The sequence below is a fragment of the Dendropsophus ebraccatus genome, chromosome 8 (assembly GCF_027789765.1).
Source record: "Dendropsophus ebraccatus isolate aDenEbr1 chromosome 8, aDenEbr1.pat, whole genome shotgun sequence".
Taxonomy (NCBI): Eukaryota; Metazoa; Chordata; class Amphibia; order Anura; family Hylidae; genus Dendropsophus; species Dendropsophus ebraccatus.
The window spans coordinates 28,366,407-28,390,184 of NC_091461.1; the positions used below are offsets into that span (position 1 = coordinate 28,366,407).

Here is a 23,778-nt window from a genome sequence, read left to right on the forward strand (position 1 = left end):
TCAGGTCACGCACCCAATGTCGCCATGCAGCCCTAGGCTTATTGTGATTGATATGCAGTAGAGTAACTGAATCTTTGCAGACACTAGATGGCAGTATTTTACCAAGTAATTTTTGAGCCACCCCGTAGATCGTTCTACTGTATTTACAATCTATTTCTTTGCTTATCATGTACAGTATATGGTATATATATATATATATATATATATATATATACCGTATATATATATATATATATATATATATATATATATCAAGAAAGAACAGGGGGGACATGCCATCGAAAAACCCATGAAGTCCACACCGTAAAAAGCAGAACTGCAATTTCTGATACTTTATTCAATATTTTAATTAAAAATGTCATTTTGTTTAACAATGTCTTCTCGGAATATACAAGCCAAAAAAAAATGGAGTTAGGGATGAATTAATGCAATTCATGAAAGACCAGAAGGATCGAGAAGATCTTAGATGGGGGTGCAGGGTAGAGTACCTGCTTGTATTACTTATATAAGTAGATGCAAACCTTAGAGATGGGAACGCTTTACAGCCATGTTTCCCGGGCGATCCTGCTGACTCATGACTAGTCCTTTCTGAATGGCTGCACCAGCTAATAACTATGTCCACTCTATTCCTCTAATGCCAGTACATTGCCTGGCTGTATGTCATATTACCCACAGTCTCTTTACAAGACATGCAGCCACAGACATCTCACATGAGGTGCTTGATGGAGTAACAAGGCATTGTTAGTTGTAACGTGACCATATCTGAGGACCGCGACACCCCCGTAAAAATCACGACCGATGTATATAAAGAGTTCAGAATGAAAGAAGCATCAAGGAATTGGATCGGAATCTCTAAGTGCACCTTGTATTTTCAGTTCTTCTGCAGCAATGTTTCGGTGGACTCCACTTATGCAACCTGAGAATGACCTCTGAAGCTTTCCAGATCATGTTCCCAGGAGCTGGAGGACTAGTTGACGCTGCCGGTGGAGGAGCAAACAGAGACGCACATATTGATGGTGGAATTTTCTGCTTCAGTCTCTGCCTCTGCCTCGACCGGTGCCTCTGCCTCGTCCGTGGACTCCACGCGAGCCCCCAGTCCTGGAGTCTTCTTTAGCCTGGAAAGTAAAATATTAATTTTCAATTGTACGTATTAATAACTAGAGATGAGCACAATTCAAACATGCTCGAGTAAGATCATTCAGCATTTGAATACCAGTGGCTGAAGAAGTTAGATGCAGCCCTAGGGAGTCCAGGAAAACATGGATACAGCCATAGGCCATAGGCTGCATCCAACTTCTTCAGCCACCGGTATTCAAATGTCAAACAATCGGACATGAGCAAACTCGAGTTGTGCTCATCTCTATTGATAACACAATAAAGAAACGGTAGAAGATTCTGGACTAAGGAAAGCCCTCAAAGTCTCATGTATTATCCTGTGATAGTGGTGATCTGCTCTCCAATTCTAGGTTTTGGCCTTTGGTTCTAAAGGGGTCATCCAGGATTAGGAAAATATAGTTTTTCCTCCATAAACAGCGCCACTCTTATTCTTAGTTTGCACATGGTATTGTAGTTTGGTTCCTTTTTAAGTTGTAATACTAATAGCTCAATATCAGATTGTTGGGACTCCTACTGGAATAGTGTGAGATGCAATACCAGATACGGCCACTACTACATGTATGGAGCTAAGATTACTCATGGTGATCTTATTCATGGTCATACTACTATTACACCTTGTGCTCTATTTAAAGGGGTAGTGATCACCTTTAATGTCTGAAGCATCAATGCAAAGTGTTTCCAGTTCTGACCTATCATTTAAAGGTCATGGGGTCAATGAAGTCAGTGATGTGTAGCAGATAGTATTATTTATGGCTATGCCCTTGAACATGCCACCTCTCCAGGATTCTGCAAATCTGCCACTTGAGGCAATTAACTCATTTGGCCTAATGGCAGGAACAGCCCTGTTTGTATCCATGTTTTCCAGGACTCCCAAGGGATGCATCCAACTTTATCAGCCACCAGTATTCAAATACCAAACAATCTGCTCGAGTTGCGGTTATCTCTAATATGGACCCCTGTTTTGGAGTATACATTAGTATACTGGCAGAACAGTCACATGTATCAAAACATACCATACCTGTGCTGGGTCCATTGAGTTCAATGGACAAATATAGTCTATTATTAGCTACATCTGATCCAATTCTTGTGCATACTTTTTCAGTACCGCACATGTACAGGGTAAGGTGAGAATTGCAATTTATATAATAAGTAAGTTGGCTTCCCTTTACATTATACCAACATATCCAAAGTGTTTATAAACAATAGTCCCAGTAAGTAACGTATAGAATTACTGTATACAGCCCTGTACAGACCAGTGCTGTAAGTGAGCAGACTACCATCACAGCAAGTCAGTTACTGCAGCCTCCACTATGCTGATAATGTTATTAACATGTCATGCTCGCCAGCACCAGAAACACTGATTAAATTTCCAGGAAACTTGATTTTATTACCAGGAAACATTATTCTATTACCATCCCATTATGAAAGAGAAAGTAGCAGGCAGCCCCGGATACTCATCATTTACATGCAGAACCATTGTAACTAAGAGGCGCTGTAGTCTCAGAGCTGGAAAATAAGAAGCGCTACAGCAGAGCCAGAGACACCCCACTATAATGATCACAGACGGCGGAGTCAGAGAGACCCCACTATAGTGATCACAGACAGCAGAGAGAGACCCCACTATAGTGATCACAGACAGCGGAGAGAGACCCCACTATAGTGATCACAGACAGCGGAGAGAGACCCCACTATAGTGATCACAGACAGCGGAGTCAGAGAGACCCCACTATAGTGATCACAGAAAGCGGAGACAGAGAGACCCCACTATAGTGATCACAGACAGCGGAGAGAGACCCCACTATAGTGATCACAGACAGTGGAGAGAGACCCCACTATAGTGATCACAGACAGCGGAGAGAGACCCCATTATAGTGATCACAGACAGCGGAGAGAGACCCCACTACAGTGATCACAGACAGCGGAGAGAGACCCCACTATAGTGATCACAGACAGCGGAGAGAGACCCCACTATAGTGATCACAGACAGCGGAGAGAGACCCCACTATAGTGATCACAGACAGCGGAGTCAGAGAGACCCCACTATAGTGATCTCAAACAGCTGAGAGAGACCCCACTATAGTGATCACAGACAGCGGAGAGAGACCCCACTATAGTGATCACAGACAGCGGAGAGAGACCCCACTATAGTGATCACAGACAGCGGAGTCAGAGAGACCCCACTATAGTGATCTCAAACAGCTGAGAGAGACCCCACTATAGTGATCACAGATAGCGGAGAGAGACCACACTATAGTGTGCACAGACAGCGGAGAGAGACCCCACTATAGTGATCACAGACAGCGGAGAGAGACCCCACTATAGTGATCACAGACAGCGGAGAGAGACCACACTATAGTGATCACAGACAGCAGAGTCAGAGAGACCCCACTATAGTGAGCACAGACAGCGGAGCCAGAAAGACCCCACTATAGTGAGCACAGACGGCGGAGCCAGAGAGACCCCACTATAGTGATCACAGACAGCGGAGAGAGACCCCACTATAGTGATCACAGACAGCGAAGAGAAACCACAATATAGTGATCACAGACAGCGGAGAGAAACCACAATATAGTGATCACAGACAGCAGAGCCAGAGAGACCCCACTATAGTGATCACAGACGGCAGAGGCAGACAGACAACACTATAGTGATCTCAGACGGCAGAGGCAGACAGACCACACTATAGTGAGCACAGACAGTGGAGCCAGAGAGATCACACTATAGGGAACACAGACCGCGGAGCCTGAGATACCCCACTATAGTGATAACAGCCGGCGGAGCCAGAGACCACACTATAGTGATCACAGATAGCGGAGCCAGAGACCACACTATAGTGATCACAGACAGCGGAGCCAGAGAGACCACACTATAGTGATCACAGACAGCGGAGCCAGAGAGACCACACTATAGTGATCAGAGACAGCGGAGAGAGACCACACTATAGTGACCACAGACAGCGGAGCCAGAGAGACCACACTATAGTGATCACTGACAGAGGAGAGAGACCACACTATAGTGATCACAGACCGCGGAGCCTGAGATACCCCACTATAGTGATCATAGCCGGCGGAGCCAGAGACCACATTATAGTGAGCACAGACAGCGGAGCCAGAGAGATCACACTATAGTGAGCACGGACAGCGGAGCCAGAGAGACCACACTATAGTGAGCACAGACAGCGGAGCCAGAGAGACCACACTATAGTGAGCACAGACAGCGGAGCCAGAGAGACCACACTATAGTGATCACAGACGCCAGAGAGACAAAACTATAATGATCACAGACAGCGGAGCTAGAGAGACCACACTATAGTGAGCACAGACACCGGAGCCAGAGAGACCACACTATAGTGATCACAGACAGCGGAGCCAGAGAGACCACACTATAGAGATCACAGACAGTGGAGCCAGAGAGACCACACTATAGTGAGCACAGACAGCGGAACCAGAGAGACCACACTATAGTGATCACAGACAGCGGAGCCAGAGAGACCACACTATAGTGAACACAGACAGCGGAGCTAGAGAGACAAAACTATAGTGATCACAGACAGTGGAGCCAGAGAGACCACACTATAGTGAGCACAGACAGCGGAGCCAGAGAGACCACACTATAGTGAACACAGATGCCAGAGAGACAAAACTATAATGATCACAGACAGCGGAGCTAGAGAGACCACACTATAGTGATCACAGACAGCGGAGAGAGACCACACTATAGTGATCACAGACAGCGGAGCCAGAGAGACCACACTATAGAGATCACAGACAGCGGAGCCAGAGAGACCACACTATAGTGATCACAGACAGCGGAGCCAGAGAGACCACACTATAGAGATCACAGACAGTGGAGCCAGAGAGACCACACTATAGTGAGCACAGACAGCGGAGCCAGAGAGACCACACTATAGTGAGCACAGACAGCGGAGCCAGAGAGACCACACTATAGTGATCACAGACAGCGGAGCCAGAGAGACCACACTATAGTGAACACAGACAGCGGAGCTAGAGAGACAAAACTATAGTGATCACAGATGCCAGAGAGACAAAACTATAATGATCACAGACAGCGGAGCAAGAGAGACCACACTATAGTGAGCACAGACAGCGGAGCCAGAGAGACCACACTATAGTGAGCACAGACAGCGGAGCCAGAGAGACCACACTATAGTGATCACAGACGCCAGAGAGACAAAACTATAATGATCACAGACAGCGGAGCTAGAGAGACCACACTATAGTGAGCACAGACACCGGAGCCAGAGAGACCACACTATAGTGATCACAGACAGCGGAGCCAGAGAGACCACACTATAGAGATCACAGACAGTGGAGCCAGAGAGACCACACTATAGTGAGCACAGACAGCGGAGCCAGAGAGACCACACTATAGTGAACACAGACAGCGGAGCTAGAGAGACAAAACTATAGTGATCACAGACAGTGGAGCCAGAGAGACCACACTATAGTGAGCACAGACAGCGGAGCCAGAGAGACCACACTATAGTGATCACAGACAGCGGAGAGAGACCACACTATAGTGATCACAGATAGCGGAGCTAGAGAGACCACACTATAGTGAGCACAGACACCGGAGCCAGAGAGACCACACTATAGTGATCACAGACAGCGGAGCCAGAGAGACCACACTATAGAGATCACAGACAGTGGAGCCAGAGAGACCACACTATAGTGAGCACAGACAGCAGAGCCAGAGAGACCACACTATAGTGATCACAGACAGCGGAGCCAGAGAGACCACACTATAGTGATCACAGACAGCGGAGCCAGAGAGACCACACTATAGTGACCACAGACAGCGGAGTCAGAGAGACCACACTATAGTGATCACAGACAGCGGAGCCAGAGAGACCACACTATAGTGACCACAGACAGCGGAGTCAGAGAGACCACACTATAGTGATCACAGACAGCGGAGCCAGAGAGACCACACTATAGTGACCACAGACAGCGGAGTCAGAGAGACCACACTATAGTGATCACAGACAGCGGAGCCAGAGAGACCACACTATAGTGATCACAGACAGCGGAGTCAGAGAGACCACACTATAGTGATCACAGACAGCGGAGCCAGAGAGACCACGCTATAGTGAGCACAGACAGCGGAGCCAGAGAGATGACACTATAGTAAACACGGACAGCGGAGTCAGAGAGACCACACTATAGTGAGCACAGACAGCGGAGCCAGAGAGATGACACTATAGTAAACACGGACAGTGGAGTCAGAGAGAGCACACTATAGGGAACACAGATAGCGGAGTCAGAGAGACCACACTATAGTGAGCACAGACAGCGGAGTCAGAGAGACCACACTATAGTGAGCACAGACAGCGGAGTCAGAGAGACCACACTATAGTGAGCACAGACAGCGGAGTCAGAGAGACCACACTATAGTGAGCACAGACAGCGGAGTCAGAGAGACCACACTATAGTGAGCACAGACAGCGGAGTCAGAGAGACCACACTATAGTGAGCACAGACTGCGGAGTTGGCTCACCAGCCTGGCTAATAAAGGGGTGTTTCCCATTATTAGATTCTGTGCATTAGAAAGTATTAAGGGGGACAAACCCTCCCCCCTATTTCAAGACACAAATTAATATTTTTCCCTGGGTTAGTAAAAGTGTTGGTGGTTGCATTTTTTGTTTTGGGCACCCGTCATTACAATGTTGGTACACTAATCTAGTTCAGGCCCTTTTGGGTGTGGTTCTTTTTTGAAGATCTGTTGACTTTAGTACTAAAGGACAGTGAAAAAAAATGAGTGTGAACAACTAAAAATAAAGTCCATTGTTTGCAAAAAACAGTAATTTGACGTCTGCGCAAGAATCTTTTATTTAATACACACTGGGGGAGATTTATCAAGCATAGTGTAAATTGAAACTGGCTCAGTTGCCCCTAGCAACCAATCAGATTCCACCTTTCATTTCTCACAGACTCTTTGGAAAATGAAAGGTGGAATCTGATTGGTTGCTAGGGGCAACTGAGCCAGTTTCACTTTACACCATGTTTGATAAATCTCCACCTATGTGTATTTGGCGGCCGTCATTCTATTGACTTCAATATAATGTTTAAAAAATGTATTTAAAAAGCAGACAGTAGAACATACAGTAGCCCGCCTATGCATCAGTGTTTCTCCCCATATAACATGACATCACTGTTACACATGCTGATATCACAAAACAGGGTCAACTGTGCAGATATGATGTATTATCACTTTGAGCACTGTTTGGCTATGTTTGCATGACGGGATTTTGTGGGTATCATTGCTGACGGTTATCAAAAAGACACCTGTTGTTTGCCATTAATGGACGCGTATAATGATCATGGTAGATAATGATGATCATGGTAGATAATGGACGTCGTTTTGATAACCGTCAGCAATGAAGGCCACAAAACCCCATCATGCGAACATAGCCTAAGGTTGTGGAGCTTTTTGCAGTCCGTTTACTGGAACAGCTTTTAAATGGTTACATTTAACATACACAAATACACAAAAATGTAGTTGACCATGTTTTTGTGTACACTAAAAAAGAATCCGTTCTATTTTTATAGTCAGTGGAAAGACAAATCCAAATGGATGCGCACAAGATCATCCATTTTTGCATCCGTTTGCAGGAGAGGTTTTCTCTGGGGATTTGCTCCTGCTCTGGACAGTCCCTGTTATAGACAGAGGTGGCAGCAGAGAGCACTGAGTCAGACTGGGAAGAATACACCACTTCCTGTATGACATGCAGCAGCTGATAAGTACTGGAAGACTTGAGGTTTTTTAATAGAAGTAAATTTCAATTCTCTGGCACTTGCTGGCACCAGTTGATTTGTAAGATATTTTTTTTGTGAACTACCCCTTTAAGTGAAGCACAGAATGCTATAATAATTAGGGAAATTGATGTTTTTTTATGTAGCTGTACACAATACAGTAGGTAGTCCTGCCTAAACTTCTATCAATCCCTTAGTATAGGAGAAAGAGAAGCTAACAAGCTTTCCCTATAATAAGTCTTCCTATTACTCCTAATAACAGCACTCACTAAATTACACAAGAATCCAATTAACTAAGGTTCCTGGAATCATTGTATTGCAAGGACTCTGAGATCACATCCTGGAGTGATCCTTATGTATTGTGTCTGGTCGCTCAATGGCAGATCTATCATACTCACTTTTCACGGTTAAAAATGACAAATTCTTGTTGAAGTGCATCCAAGCACTCCTGCAGGTAGTCATCCTGTGGAAAGAAAATCATCGATATGTTCATGTATGTAAAGAAAACCTTATGGCAGAAAATATTGATATCAATTGTTTTGCATTTTGAACCATATTTCAGACACAAGACTCGGACTACCCCATTCCCCCTTTCCCCTAAGTTCAGGAGGGAGGCCAGAATAGCAGGTTGGAATTATGTCTGTAGCTTCTCTTCTCTACAGTAGCTTCAGAAAAATTCTAACTTCCTCTCCACTATCACTTAGAACATCACAGGATCCATAAGTCTGTAGTTTTCCACAGCAAAAAAAATCCTTTATTCAGCCATCACAATATACAACCGACGTGTTTCATATGTGTGACAGCATCCTTATTCATGGTTCTGAGAACCAATTACGGTGAGTACCAAGTGATGAAGCATCTCATTCTTTAGGGAGGGGTTTGTACACACACACTTAGGTCGGGTTCACACAGCATAAGACACTGGCCCTTCTGTGACCCGGCCGTGTCACAGAACGGCTGGTGTCTGTGAAGATCATCCCGACTCGTACTGTGGTACCAGCTGTATGAACTTCAATCACCAGTGTGCACCCACATCCCAATTTACCATAGCACACAAAGGAAAGTGTGGACTGAGCCGCACTTTCCATTGTGTGAACTGACAGTTCTGTGCGGCTGCTATTCAATGAACATCAGGGACCACATTCCATTGAACACTAGGGACCACACAAAGATAGACAGATGCATGCACAGAATGGATGGGATTGGCCGAGCACTTACTGACTGAGAGCTGTCTTTGCTGTTGTCCCTGGACTTGTTCTTGGCGAGCCTTTTCTTCTTTTTATGGAGTGGTCTGGACTCTAAGATCATCTCTTCAAGCTCAAATGTAGGATCACAATGTAACCGGCCTTTCTGTAGAGAAGAAAATACTAATAAAAGGAGCCTAAGAACATGTGATAATGAAGCGTACCTGTCATCAAAAAAACCTAACGTGTCACAGAAAAGAAGTCTACTAGCATCCACAAATCTTCTAGTGCTTTATTTAGTAGCCAAGTGCATAATGGCAACATTTCGACCCGGCAGGGTCTTTATCAAGAATAGACCCTGCTGGGTCGAAACGTTGCTGTTATTTACTTGGCTACTAAACAAACCACTTTTTGCACTATTTTTGGATACTGTCAGATTTCCTTTTGTGACTTTACAAGGATGGGATTGTTGGCCTTCCGGTGTTCATCCTCCCTCAACTATTGCCTTACGGACTCTATTTTGGTGCTGTTGGACCCCTTTATTTGTAGTTCTGCCACAGCTGTCACATACTCTGTGTGTATGTGAGCGAGACAGGTCTATAGACCTACATTATGCAACTGTCTCGGTCAAGTGACACAGAGCCGCAAGAGAACTGAGCAAGCAAGGACTTCTCTGAGCTTGTTCTCCTAATTGTGAGCAGGGAATTCTCCGAGCTTGTTCTCCTAATTGTGAGCGGGGACTTCTCCGAGCTTGTTCTCCTAATCGTGAGCGGGGACTTCTCCGAGCTTGTTCTCCTAATTGTGAGCGGGGACTTCTCCGAGCTTGTTCTCCTAATTGTGAGCAGGGACTTCTCTGGGCTTGTTATCCTAATTGTGAGCAGGGACTTTTACAAGCTTGTTATCCTAATTGTGAGCAGGGACTTCTCCAAGCTTGTTTTCCTAATTGTGAGCGGGCACTTCTCTGGGCTTGTTCTCCTAATCGTGAGCAGAGACTTCTCAGAGCTTGTTCTCCTAATTGTGAGCAGGGACTTCTCCGAGCTTGTTCTCCTAATTGTGAGCAGGGACTTCTCTGGGCTTGTTATTCTAATTGTGAGCAGGGACTTCTCTGGGCTTGTTATTCTAATTGTGAGCAGGGACTTTTCCGAGCTTGTTATCCTAATTGTGAGCAGGGACTTCTCCGAGCTTGTTCTCCTAATTGTGAGCAGGGACATCTCCGGGCTTGTTCTTCTAATTGTGAGCAGGGACTTCTCTGAGCTTGTTCTCCTAATTGTGAGCAGGGACTTCTCCGGGCTTGTTCTCCTAATTGTGAGCAGGGACTTCTCTGAGCTTGTTATCCTAATTGTGAGCAGGGACTTCTCCGAGCTTGTTCTCCTAGTTGTGAGCAGGGACTTCTCTGAGCTTGTTCTTCTTATCGTGAGCAAGGACTTCTCCGAGCTTGTTCTCCTAATTGTGAGCGGGGACTTCTCCGGGCTTGTTCTCCTAATTGTGAGCAGGGACTTCTCCGAGCTTGTTCTCCTAATTGTGAGCAGGGACTTCTCCGGGCTTGTTCTCCTAATTGTGAGCGGGGACTTCTCCGGGCTTGTTCTTCTAATTGTGAGCAGGGACTTCTCTGAGCTTGTTCTCCTAATTGTGAGCAGGGACTTCTCCGGGCTTGTTCTCCTAATTGTGAGCAGGGACTTCTCCGGGCTTGTTCTCCTAATTGTGAGCAGGGACTTCTCCGAGCTTGTTCTCCTAATTGTGAGCAGGGACTTCTCCGGGCTTGTTCTCCTAATTGTGAGCAGGGACTTCTCCGAGCTTGTTCTCCTAATTGTGAGCAGGGACTTCTCCGAGCTTGTACTCCTAATTGTGGGACCCAGTTTAGGCTTATATGGGTGTCTTTCTGTGCCCCGATTAACATAGATGTACTCCTATACCTGAATTACAGTGGCAAGTTCATTCCTGTTTTTGAGGTAAACCTGTCTTTAGTAATAGCTAGATCAGGACAGAATGCAAATGTGGGGGTGGAGCTTAGCATGTGCTATGGGCAGGAGGGAAAGCCTGAGGAAGTATTTCTTCTTATTTCTCACTGTCCATAAAGCTATATGTGCACAGTGCTATAGTGTAATTTCCTCTTCACCTACAGCTTATCATTCTCGCCATCCACCACGGAAGCAGCACATTCACTGCTCCTTGTAATCACTCCTTTGCTTTGCCAGTAGAGCAGTAACCCCTTGTCTCCCTTCAAGCCATCTATCATGTTGTACTGTGCACTTATCCAGTGCACTAGCATTATGTCATGAGAGAAGTAAGTGCTGTGCTTAGAATTTTTTTTTACAGGTACACTATAATGGAAAGAAGCAAGGACATTAATGAGACTGAGCCCCCCCCCCCCCCCCCCCATGATGTAAATAGGAAGATGCATGCCATTATAAACATTCTAAAAAATCACTTGCATTTGGAACAAAACCTGGCTCCACTTTCTTCTCCAGGACATCCTCCCAGACAATCTCCGACAGATACGCTGATGTCTGAATATCCAGGAGGCAGGAGCAGCGATGTTCTGGGTTCACTGTCAATAACTATAGGGGGGAAAAATGATTGGATGTCACTGCAAGACTATGTCATTGCTAATATCCCCCAAAATTTTCACTGAGCGTCTATGCAAATAGTGTTTCAGAAGCGTATTCACCTAGTCCCTAACAGAGAAGTGTGATACATTGCAATTTTTTTTTTATATATATATATATACAGTGGTACCTCGGTTCTCGAACTGCTCAGTTCTGAAACTGCTCGGAACTCAAACGGTATTTACAAGTAAAGTTTGCTTTGGTTCTCAAACTCTCGCTCGGTTCTCAAACACTTTCGGGCACCCAGTCTTAAAGCACTCGGTAACTGAACGTTTTTGCGAGCATGGATAGTGGGTTGTATGTGGTGGGTTTAGCACTGGTGAGGATTCACATACAGTACATAACTGTATAAGACTGCTGGAGTGCATATACAGTACAGTAGTAGTACAGTCAGTGCACCACCATCTCCCATACAGTACAGTACTGTATAAGACTGCTGGAGTGCATATAAAGTACAGTAGTAGTCAGGGCCGATTCTGGGGTCTCCGCCGCCCCCTCACTAGCTCCCGACCCCCCCCCCCCCCAGACCACAATGCGTACCCGGCACCCCCGTATACAAAGAACACCCCCCCCCCCCGCGCACGCGCTCCAGCTCTGCATCCGCTCACCTGTCCTGCCGCAGCACTCCCGCCGCCAAAGCTCACCGTTGTCCCCTGCCGCGCTCCCCCGCCGTCAGTCAGCGGCTGTCATCGCCGCCAACGATAACCGCTGTCCCAGCTCATCGCGGCCCCCGCTGACCCCGGGCACTCACGACTTGCTGGAGGACCATGAAAGCTGCTGACTTGACAGCGCGGGAGTGCGGTGGGGGGACATCGGTGAGCGTTGGTGGCGGGACCGGACGGCTGCCGCAGGACAAGTGAGCGGCTGCAGGGCGGCTATCTGCCGCCCCCTGCATGGCCGCAGAATCTGCCGCCTGAGGCGGAATACTCATTCCGCCTCATGGCAGAAGCGGCCCTGGTAGTAGTACAGTCAGTGCACCACCATCTCCCATCCTGTACTGTATAAGACTGCTGGAGTGCATATACAGTACAGTAGTAATACAGTCAGTGTACCACCATCTCCCATACAGTACAGTACAGTATAAGACTGCTGGAGTGCATATACAGGTACAGGCAGTGCACCACCATCTCCCATACAGTACAGTACTGTATAAGACTGCTGGAGTGCATATACAGTACAGTAGTAGTACAGTCAGTGCACCACCATCTCCCATACAGTACAGTACTGTATAAGACTGCTGGAGTGCATATACAGTACAGTAGTAGTACAGTCAGTGCACCACCATCTCCCATACAATACAGTACTGTATAAGACTGCTGTAGTGCAGTCTTAGCCTAAAGTGTAAAAGAAAAATTTGGAAGAAAACTCCACACTTGCATCAAACTCATAACAATGGCTTACTTAATAAATCCGGTCCATCTGTAGACTGTCTAGTTTCATGTTTGAACTGTCTGGTGCAATTTTAAACCATCTATTAGTTGGCTTACTTTAAGCACAGTGATCACACAGGGATTTTAAGAGGGTATAGTTTTTCATCTTACATCAAAATCCACTCAAAAACCATGTTAAAAAACTCAGTGTGTACAAGGTCTACCACATCACTGCAGGATCAGACTACACAGTGTTTGTTTGTAGTCTGTTACCATGGATACACATAGGTCTTCAGGTGAACTGTGGACAATGATAGGAGATTTTTAATTTAGGTGCACTGAAGCCATATATTGGCTTGCTCTAAGAGCTCAGGGTTATCATACGGACATCTGAAATAGACAGTAATGAGAAATAGAGTTTATAGAATGTTTTCCTATGTCAAAACTTACGATGTTTCCTTGACAACATTCCCAGTAAATAAACTTAGACAAAACAGTTTTGCACAAAACCATCAAGACTGCAAACAATACACCAACTTCTCAAGGCCGGAACATACAGCGGCTATGTTAAGAACACACAATCTATTCACTTCAAAGACTGCTAGACCTTTCTTTAAATCTTTAGTGCCTTGTTTTTTTTTTTGTATTTTATTCCCTATTATAGTATACAGTAAAGTACCTATCGGTATAAAATTCCAACCTAGAGATGGTGATCTTAAAAAAATAAAGGCTGCACTTGAAGAAATATAACCCCCATCTGACCCCTTATATTGGCCACATCATAAGTCTATGGAAGTTATTGAGACAGCAATGCCAGTTGCTCCCTTAAACTTTAGAGACCTGTACACATGCATAGTCTTTTTTTTTTCTTTCATATCAGAAAGTGCCAGAGATTTGTAATTTACTTCTATTAAAAAATCTCAAGTCTTCCTGTACTTATCAGCTGCTGTATGTCCTGCATGAAGTGGTGTTTTTTCCAGTCTGGAGAGCAGGAGAGATTTTCTACTGCTCTGGACAGTTCCTGACATGGACACAGGTGGCAGCAGAGAGCACTGTGTCAGTCTGGAGAGAATATATCACTTCCTGCAGGGCTGAGGGATTCAATATTTTTTTTTAATAGAAGTAAAATACAAATCTCTCGCACTTACTGGCACGAGTTTATTTGAAAGAAAAAATTTGCGCGTCAACAACCCCTTTAAGGAGGCCACGTTTTGACAGTTCCATGGCGGTTAATACCCCTAGGCATGTTCTTTACCCCATTCTTTACAATGCAGCTATGCCTGTAATAATTAGTCCCTTTGCATAAGAGGATGAGTTTGACAAAGTATTTAGTATATGAAAAGCCAATATCCATTGCAAAAATTTTATTGTTTTACAGGTTATAGGCTTAATAGGTTGCCAAGTCCTTAAAGAGTCACTGTCGTATTTTTTTTTTTTGCAGAAATCAATAGTCCAGGCGATTTGAAGAAACTTTGTAATTGGGTTTATTAGCCAAATCTGCCATTATCTGCATGTAAAAAGCCTTTTCCCAGGTCCCCCCCTCCTTCCTCTTTTTCATCCACTCTGAAAAATCTGAAAATTGTGACTTGTTGCAGGAGACGTCCCCTGTCTGTTCTAGGGAGAGGGGAGGGGGGAGGAGGAAGGAGGGAGTTAGCCAGCAGCAGAAAGCAGATAACAGAGGATTACAGGCACGGAGCTGGGTGACAGCTGTAATCTGAGCTCAGACAGGTCAGTGGTGATGGTCAGAAGAGATATCCCGTGAGGGATTTGTAGATTAACTCTTTGTTGTCCTGTTTTGGTCTTTTCTTTAGCTCTCTCCATAGGAGAACAATGAAGACAGGGGGGAGAGCTTCAAACTGCTTTTTCATGATAAAAATGCATTTTTCGGATAATAAACCCAATTACAAAGTTTCTTAAAATCGCCTGGACTATTGATTTCTGCAAAAAAAAATTTCACGACAGTGACACTTTAACAGAATAATCTGTCATTTCAAGAACATCTTTGGACTTACTGTACTTCTAAAATCGAATATTGTCTCATTTCATTTTTTCCTCCAGTTTACTACTTCTCACCATTAGATGGCGCTAATAAGTTACTGCAATTCTCAAATAGCACCCATTAAAATGCAATCTCACAAAACAAACCATCTATATTTTACATGGAGTTTACTCAGGGTTTTGTGCATTGTCTATAAAAATTTTCCTGAAATTTTAACCCATGTAATGCAGTGTTTTTTTTCTCCGCTCAAACTTTTAAATCAAAGAATTCTCTGCTTTGCGAGAACGACTTCTACTTTTTCCTTGTTTGAAGTTGGCATAGTGCGCAACTTCAGAAATCAGTGTCACAGCTGGCTGCCAAAATACTATATTTCATGCTTCAATCACATATTGTAAAACTAGTTATTTCCAGCTTTTAGAGAGCCCGGTTTCACAGTAGTCTACATTTTCCCACAGCGCCGGGAGTATACACTTTATTAATGGACGCACGTCTTGAAATTACACCAGAAGGACTCAGCTTCTATGTCAAAATATATATGGCAGAGAAACATAAACTGCAATGCTATATGATTTGCGAAGCTGGCTGGCATTATTCCCTCATGCTCACTCTTACCCAACCGTTTTTCTTTTTTTTTTAACCTTAAAGGTTTTTTTTTGCCCATATAATGCACACTCACCACCAATATTCCTACAGTGCCATCTGTTTCATTCCAGCTCTGCTGCATCCATAGATTTCATAACTGTACCTGAGTCATGTGACCAGCCAAATTTAAAACATTAGTTAGATGGGAATACCCCTTTAAGGCAGGCAGGGGGGTTTGAGAAATAATAAACAAATTAAACATACCCGTCCGAGTGCCTCTGTAGTGACGCTCCTGGGTCCCATTGATGGCAGCCAGATGTAATTTTTGGCTGGAATTCGGGCATGTCACAGACCCGGCTCTTCCAGCTGCAACGCCACAGCCCGCCTGAGCAATTGCCTGCTCAGCCAGTCAGTGCCTGTAACAATGTCCCACCCCAGTCACTGATTGGCTAAGTGGGCAATCTATCAGTTGGGTACATGACGTTGCAGATGGAAGAGCTACAGGACACTGGTGGCTGTCAGCTGGACCCGGGAGAAGCACAATCCTGCCTTCCTCCCTTTGTGGGACTTCTCCTTAAAGAAGCACTATAGTTGGCTCTAGCTGCCCATTTGATACTGTGCATCATGAGACTGAGATCTGAAAATTAGAGGATTCTGTTTGCCATCTCAAAGTCAAGAGGGTATTTGATTAGAGATCACATGACCCAGATATAGAAATAAAATGTATAGGTGTAGCAGAGCTAGGATGAAACAGTTGACACAGCATAAATTGTGGTGAGCAAGATCCAACTTCCCAAAAATTGCAGTTTTTTCCCTGTTCCACAATTTTTTTTATTATTCATAATAAATTATTTAGTGTAATGAGGAGTGGCAAAAAATACAACCACAAAAAATAAGCTGCGATAAAGCCCATAAAGTTATAATGAGGAGGAAAAGACTAAAAACTTTTTTGCCAAAAAATGCTGTGAAGGGACGGGGTTAAAGGCAGCAGCCATGTTTTTTTTTCTTTTTTCTAAACCTGTTAAAGCATCATATACATTACACATTGTGCATTATCAAGATGAATTTACCTTACGCAAAAGTGCAATCAAATCTTTTGACCAGACGGATGAGTATTGGACAGTGATTGTGCTAAATAACTGGACAAGAGTTTCCACTGGATTGCTTGAATGGATGTCATACGGCCTCTATGGAAACATAAATGAGCACATACATTTCTTAGAAGCATATAGTATCCGATAGAAAGCCGCCCCAAGACATTAGCTTGATTATTGATGCTTTTCCACTGGATCTGCCAATGATCTAATGTTTAGATGTATGATGCGTATGGAAAGTTGGGATGGAAACAGAGTCCAATGAATCATCCATGATGGATTTATTGCTGCTAAGATAAATGGCACCAAAGATATCCGGCTGTTACTTTACCTCTTTTTCCACAGAAAGGCTTTAAAAGACTATTACTGGTGGAAAAGAGAAATGCTTAACTAGTCCTGGTCCCCGTTGCTTCAGTTCATCCTTATCCAGTCCCCCAATTTCTTCTTCTTGCTTCTGAGATCTGCTGGGTCACTGGCTGAGACAGGACACCAATACATAGGCTAAGCCTACCTCTGAGCACCCATCTTGGAAACACGAAGAAAAATGAAGATCGGGGGACTAATTGGAGGCAGACAACAGCACTTACCTCCCTGGCCCCAGCGCTGTACTCCACTCCAGTCCCCCAGTCTTCCTGGTCTAGAGAGGGGACTAGGGGGTGATGTTCTAGGCCCGCTCAACCAGTCAATGGCTGTAGCAGTATCCTGTCTCTGCCGCTGACTGGCTGAGCAGGGCTGACATGTCACTTCTCAGGTTCCCACTGAGACCAGGAAGTGGCTGGGGGCTGGAGCGCTGAAGAGAGCGCTGGAGTCAGGGAGGTAAGTGCATGTTGTTTCTTTCACCCACCCCCTTTCCAGAAGTTTTGAAAAAATGTCCCTGCCTGGAATTCTCATTTAAAGGCAAGATTTTTCTGACACTGCTGCAAATCCTCTTTATAGGGTTTTCCTAAAGTGACACTGTCACCCCTATTTGCATTTTGACTGCTCTCCACAGGTGTAAAGGGTAAATGTTACAGCTTTTATTACTTATTTTATATCACACCTCATGGTGCTTGTTCTGGTAAAAAGTTGTTTTATAACTTGTTGATTGGAATTTGTGGACGGGGCCTTGCCGCCTATGTGCCACATTGCTCCGCCCCTATCGCCACTTAGTCCCACCCCCACCCGCGACATCATCACCTCGTAGGCCCCGCCCCTCTGGAAGGGCCAGTCTAAAGCTCTAGGCCCCACCCCCTAGATTGTCCCACACCAATGGCTGCTGAGGGGGTGAGGCCTATGCGGCGATGATGGGGCGCAAAGGTCGCGAGGCCCCACCCACATATACCAATCCACAGGTGATAAAAACGACTTTTTACCAGAACAAGCACCATGAGGTGTTATATAAAATAAGTAATGAAAGCTGTAACATTTACCCTTTACACCTGTGGAGAGCAGTCAAAATGCAAATAGGGGGTGACAGTGTCACTTTAAGCTTGCTGCATATGACTTTAAATTGAACACAGTAACAAAGCAAAATGCACTAGGCTCTTGAGATCCCTCTACTGGTAGTTGTAGAACGTTACATCACTGAAGTGCCCCAGAGCCCTTGTTCAGTTCCCGTCATGACGCACCCTCTCCCAGTCCTGATGATGTTCCAAGAGATCGGCTGCTGTGGGATTTGAAAGTCATGAGCAGAGCAGGGAGCTCTCATCATCAGGGGAAATAAAACCCCTTTAAGAACCTAATCAGCACGTTTAATGTAAAATGGCACGTTACTAAAAAGTGGTTATTCAACAATTACTTACCCAGCCCCTGAGTAGCTCGAATGACATTATCCCTAGTGACCACCAATCAACCTCAAATGAGTATCCAGTTCCACCATTAAGAAATGACTGGAAAATCTCTGGGGCTAAAAGAAAAATACAACATTACACCATAGTCATATATGGATTAGAATTAAAAAAAAAACAAAAAACACCTCAAATAGAGACAGCAAAATGTTAAAACTGGTGTACTTCAAAGACTTTTTTGTTATGGTTTCAGAAACTTATGCAGGTTTGTAAATTACTTCTATTTAAAAATCTTCAGTACATATCAGCTGCTGTATGTCCTGCAGGAAGTGGTGTATTCTTTCCAGTCTAAAACAGTGCTCTCTGCTGCCACCTTTGTCCGTGATAGGAACTGTCCAGAGCAGGAGAGGTTTTCTAAGGGTATTTACTAGATTACTTCCAAAAACCACATCACACTTGTCCATAGGTTGTTCCTTGGAGTGGGGGTGGGGGGTGTCTAAAACCTGTGCAGGACTGTCTTCTATATAGGAAATGACAAGGGGTAGACGAGAGATGGGAAGCAAACACTACAAAGTACTAAGGATCCAGTCTGATCTATGCAGCGGAGCGGTTTGTGTCCATCACTGACCTTCATGGTATGTTAGTTTTATGGTTACAGAGATTGGATGCATTAGTATAATGGTCACAGTGTCGGCCTTACTTACCCATGTATGGCTTGGTTCCAGCCAATGCAGTTGCCCTTTCACCATCTTTGATTATTGTTGCTACATTGAAGTCTGTGAGATGAGCGTGACCTAGGAATCAAGAACGAACAGGAAGTTCTCAGCCAAGAAAGATTTACTGTCAGTATGGAAACACCCAATTACGTATTCAGAACACCCTTGCATGTGTTACAATCTAATGCTGTGGAAATGCTGACTGATTAAAAAACAAAAAAGGAATAAAAGTAAACCGGATAAACAGCCAGGGAATCAATTAAGTTCTCTATAAGAAAAAGAAAAAGAAAAAAAAACTTGTGTGAAATCTAAAATTCCCAGAGTTCCCTGATAGCAGATGAAGTGCTCTTTATTGCTGTACTTCTAGGCTATTATAAGGGTCATGCTGTGATATGCAAAGCAAGTGCAGTTAAGCTGACCCCTTCCGTACATGAATGCAGCCTTGTGTATGCTATGTCAGTATAACACCCCATAGGATGGCATTGATGCCCTGGTATAATTTGGGTAAGGCAGTATATACTGTAAGTGGTTACAGGAAAAGTGCTGGGACTATTTGCAGCCTCTGTCCTGCCCCTACCACTACTGTTGAGCAAACTTGCCGAACTCTTGGGGTTTGATGACGTTCTCTGAACCCAAACGCTCAGTATTTGACTCCAGTGGGAGAAGTTAAAGTGAACCAATCAGCCAGATTTTACAGGTAACGCTATTAGCAGTGTCTGGAAGACATGACTAAAACGCAGCCTTACCATGTGTTATGTGTCTTATGTAGAAACTTTAGCTGCTGAAACTAAGGGTAGTATTAGAAGGGCTAGATAGGCGCTCGTTTACTGGGCCTATTACACGGCCCGATAATCGTTTAACAGGGGCTGCAGGGACATCGTTACCGATGTCCTTGCAGCCCTTGCTTAAACTGTATACAATACCTATCCACACTCCAGGGCTGCTGCTGCGGTCCGTTTCTCCCCGGATCCCGCGCACTCTAGCTTCAAAGCAGCCTGTCAGCTGACAGGCCGCTCACCCAACCACAGACAGGACGCTCTGAAGCTAGAGTGTGCGGGACCCGGGGAGAAGCGGACCGCAGAAGCAGCCCTGGAGCGTGGATAAGTAGTGTAGATCGTCAGTCGCCGGCCACGCACCGCTATTACACGTAGCGGTGCACGGTCGGCGCCCAACAATTATAGGTTCTAACCTATATCAACGATCAGCTGATGATCGTTGTCATCGGCTGATCGTTGTATTTATTACACGGAGCGATAATCACGATTATTGTTCCGTGTAATAGTACCCTAAGTCTTTTATTCCGGCGCCCGAGACCGGCATAGAGCTGGAAACTAGTCATCTGGGCCGTGACTAGTCACGGCTCTTTGTCTCTCAGCTCGCTCTGCAGGATGATTGACAGGAATTTTCCTATCAATCACCCCCGCAGAGCACGCTGACAGGCAGAAAGTCATGACTAGTCATGGCCCAGATGACTAGTTTCTATGCCTGTCTTGGGCGCCGGAATAAAAGACTTAGTTTCAGCAACTAAAGTTTCCACAGGACACACAGAACACATGGTAAAGCAACAAGGAAAACATGGATACAGCCTAGGCTTGAATAGCACACAGAACTTCTATGAGTACAAGGCAGATTTTTTTTTATTTAGTGGCAGCTCGGTAGTGGGAGAAGTTTCATATGCAAAATCCACTGAAAAGGTTCCCTTTCAAGTGTTAGAGGCAGATACATTTACGTTTTTCAAAAGACAAAGAATGCACTAGGTCTCACTCCTGAGACCTTCTGCGATCCTGAAATATAGCTGGGTAAAGAGCGTGTCTGCATTGTCTGCAATCTTTACTCCCCAGCTGTCAATATTATCTGATTTATTTGCCTCATTATAGTCTATGAAGTAAATGATTTGGATCAGGCGATCGACCAGCGAGTGGAACATGCTGCTGTTTTCTTTACTAACCTATAGCTCAAGATTGCAGCAGGAATGAGACCCATTGCAATCTTTAACTTCATGTCAAAAGTAAATTTATTTGACACAATGTTCTAAGGGTCCTATTAGAGGGGCCGATTTCAGCCCAATCAATAATGTTAACGAGCGCCGATCTGCTAGATCACGGTTCGTTTAATAAGTCTATTACCAATGGCTGTTTATATATATTGTTAGTGATGTCCGTGCAGCCCTTGCCATAAACTTTTCCTGCCCACTGCTTGCTTCCCAGCGCCGCGGCTGTAGCTTCAGAGCGGTCTCTGAGCTGACAGGCCGCTCAGCCAATCACTGACCGGGACCGCCGCAGCCAGTGATTGGCTGAGCCACCTGTAAACTCTCAAGCTGCAGCCACAGCACCATGAGTGAAAGCAGAGGGCAGGAGAAGAACAGGGGTGTGGAGAGGTAATGTATAACAGTTTATGCAATCATTAGCTGTCGGACGCACAGTGCTATTACATGTAGCAATGCGTGGTCGGTGGTCGATGATTTTAGATCCAAACCGTAAGACACAATCAGCTGATGATCGTTGTCATTATTACATGGAGCGATTGGCCTGATTTGGACGTTATAGGGCCCTTAGGCCTTATACAGCTCTCTACAATATCCAAGTTGTATGGGGCTGCAAAACAGAGCCCACAAAAGCCTATGGGGGAAATTTATCAAACATGGTGTAAAGTGACACTGGCTCTGTTGCCCCTAGCAACCAATCAGATTCCACCTTTCATTCCTCACAGGCTCTTTGGAAAATGAAAGGTGGAATCTGATTGGTTGCTAGGGGCAACTGAGCCAGTTTAACTTTACACCATGTTTGATAAATCTCCCCCTATGGCTGTATCCATGTTTTCCAGAACTCTCTAAGGTAGCATACAACTTCTCCATGTGAATGGAGTCAAATGGAAAGTGTTCATAGAAAGTTGCCGAACCTGCACAATTCGGCAAGTCTGCTTAATGCTACTATGCAACAATATGAGCCCTCCTGCCTAACACTCTCATTTACTGTATTGTGACATGTTATAGGACCCTTCAGTGGTAATTTTACAGATGGCTTATATAGTAAATAGAAACAAGAGACAGACAGGACAGAAGAGATAATACAGACAATGCTGATACTGCTGATGTCCATAATAACAAGTATCCTGAGACAGCATGCAATACCAGCTCAGTGGGAGCGTCTGCTGACCTTGTTCATCCAGCAGAATGTTGTCCGGCTTCACGTCTCTGCAACATATTAAAATACATGTAATTTCATTGTTCTGCGTATCATATGAATTCTATTACACTAATCATATTAGGCTCCATTACTGCTCTGTGGATGATCTGATATCATAATCTACAGATTCATTTGGAAAAGAAAACCGCTTGACTCTTATATTCACCAGTAATATGCGTGTTTGGGTAGTTGGATAGTGATGCTTTCAGACTGTACAACAAACTAATGATGGATGGGCAGCATGAACTTAGTGACTAGTGACTGGTTTGTCCAGGATTAGAAAAACATTGCTGTTTTTTTTCTGGAAACAGCACCACTCTTGTCCTGAGTTTATGTGTAGTATTGCAGGTCAGTTGAATTAAAGCGAATGGAGCAAAGTTGTAATACAGTGCCACACACAACCTCAGGTTCATGTTCGTCTGAACCATTCCTTTAATGAACCTCACTAAAACAGCTAAACAATTACAGGCGTTTAGCTGGTCATCATACTTACCTGTCTATGTTCCCCCAGTGTCCTTCTTCTCCGGTCCGGTCCCATCTTCTCCGGTGACAGCCTGCTCAGCCAATCACTGGCCGTGGTGTTGTCCCGTCCCAATCAGCCAGTTATTGGCTGAGCAGGCTGACATTTTTGTCTTAGGAGTGACAACCCACTCAGCCAGTCACAGGCTGACTGTTAAAGGACAGCACTGTGGCCAGTGATTGGCTGAGCGGGCAATCACTCTATAGGCTGCTGAAGACGCTAGAGACTCACAAGGGGAGCATGGGCAGGTGAGAATTTTCTTTTTCTTAGATGTGTGGCCGCCACCTTCCCAAACTTTGGAACGAACCTGGATTTGGGAGGCTCGGCTGGCTCATCTCAACCATTAAACTACTGTTTGGGAATATTACTTGTCAAATGCACTTTTGTTTGGGCACCTATCTTTATGGTATATATATTATTATCCATACACTATATGACTGTACACAGGGTGTTCTCCAACCTGTGGCTACCCATGACTTTCCAGAACCTACAGAAAACAATTATCACTGCCTCCATTGATTGTTTTGAAATAACGGTTGTTATTTGGGTGCAAAGTAATGGCCACAATCTGGCTGCATCTGAGTCTCCCAGAGGTCCCGCGCATGGGGGCCATGCAATGATTGGCTGCGCGGGACCCAGGAGCCTCAGATGCGGCCGGATCGTGGAACAGGTAATTTATTATCCCAGCAGCGGGTGTTAATGGGGCCAGGACTTACATACTCACGCTGCAACACATTGGAGATGTCAGGAGAGATATCCGCAGTGGATTTCGCTGCAAGCTCGCAGCGTGAAATCCGCTGCGGATCCGTTGTGTGTGAAGCTGTTATTTTATAATGACTGCTATTAATAATGATTATGATCATTATT

General features: G+C 44.8%; 1 protein-coding gene across 2 annotated transcripts in view; it reads right to left on the reverse strand.

Annotated features, from left to right (window-relative positions):
- Positions 1-336: 336 nt before the first annotated feature.
- The window catches only part of STK32C (serine/threonine kinase 32C), a 183,251-nt gene continuing 159,809 nt past the window's right edge, over positions 337-23,778 (reverse strand). For both annotated transcript variants that reach the window (XM_069978945.1, XM_069978946.1), the window contains exons 5-12: positions 22,362-22,399; positions 19,195-19,284; positions 18,506-18,609; positions 16,701-16,817; positions 11,506-11,631; positions 9,108-9,239; positions 8,288-8,352; positions 337-1,115 (exon numbers count right to left, since the gene is read on the reverse strand). In XM_069978945.1, coding sequence (XP_069835046.1) covers positions 968-1,115; positions 8,288-8,352; positions 9,108-9,239; positions 11,506-11,631; positions 16,701-16,817; positions 18,506-18,609; positions 19,195-19,284; positions 22,362-22,399 — 820 coding nt within the window. In that variant the 3' untranslated portion in view covers positions 337-967. The remainder of the gene's footprint in view (positions 1,116-8,287; positions 8,353-9,107; positions 9,240-11,505; positions 11,632-16,700; positions 16,818-18,505; positions 18,610-19,194; positions 19,285-22,361; positions 22,400-23,778) is intronic.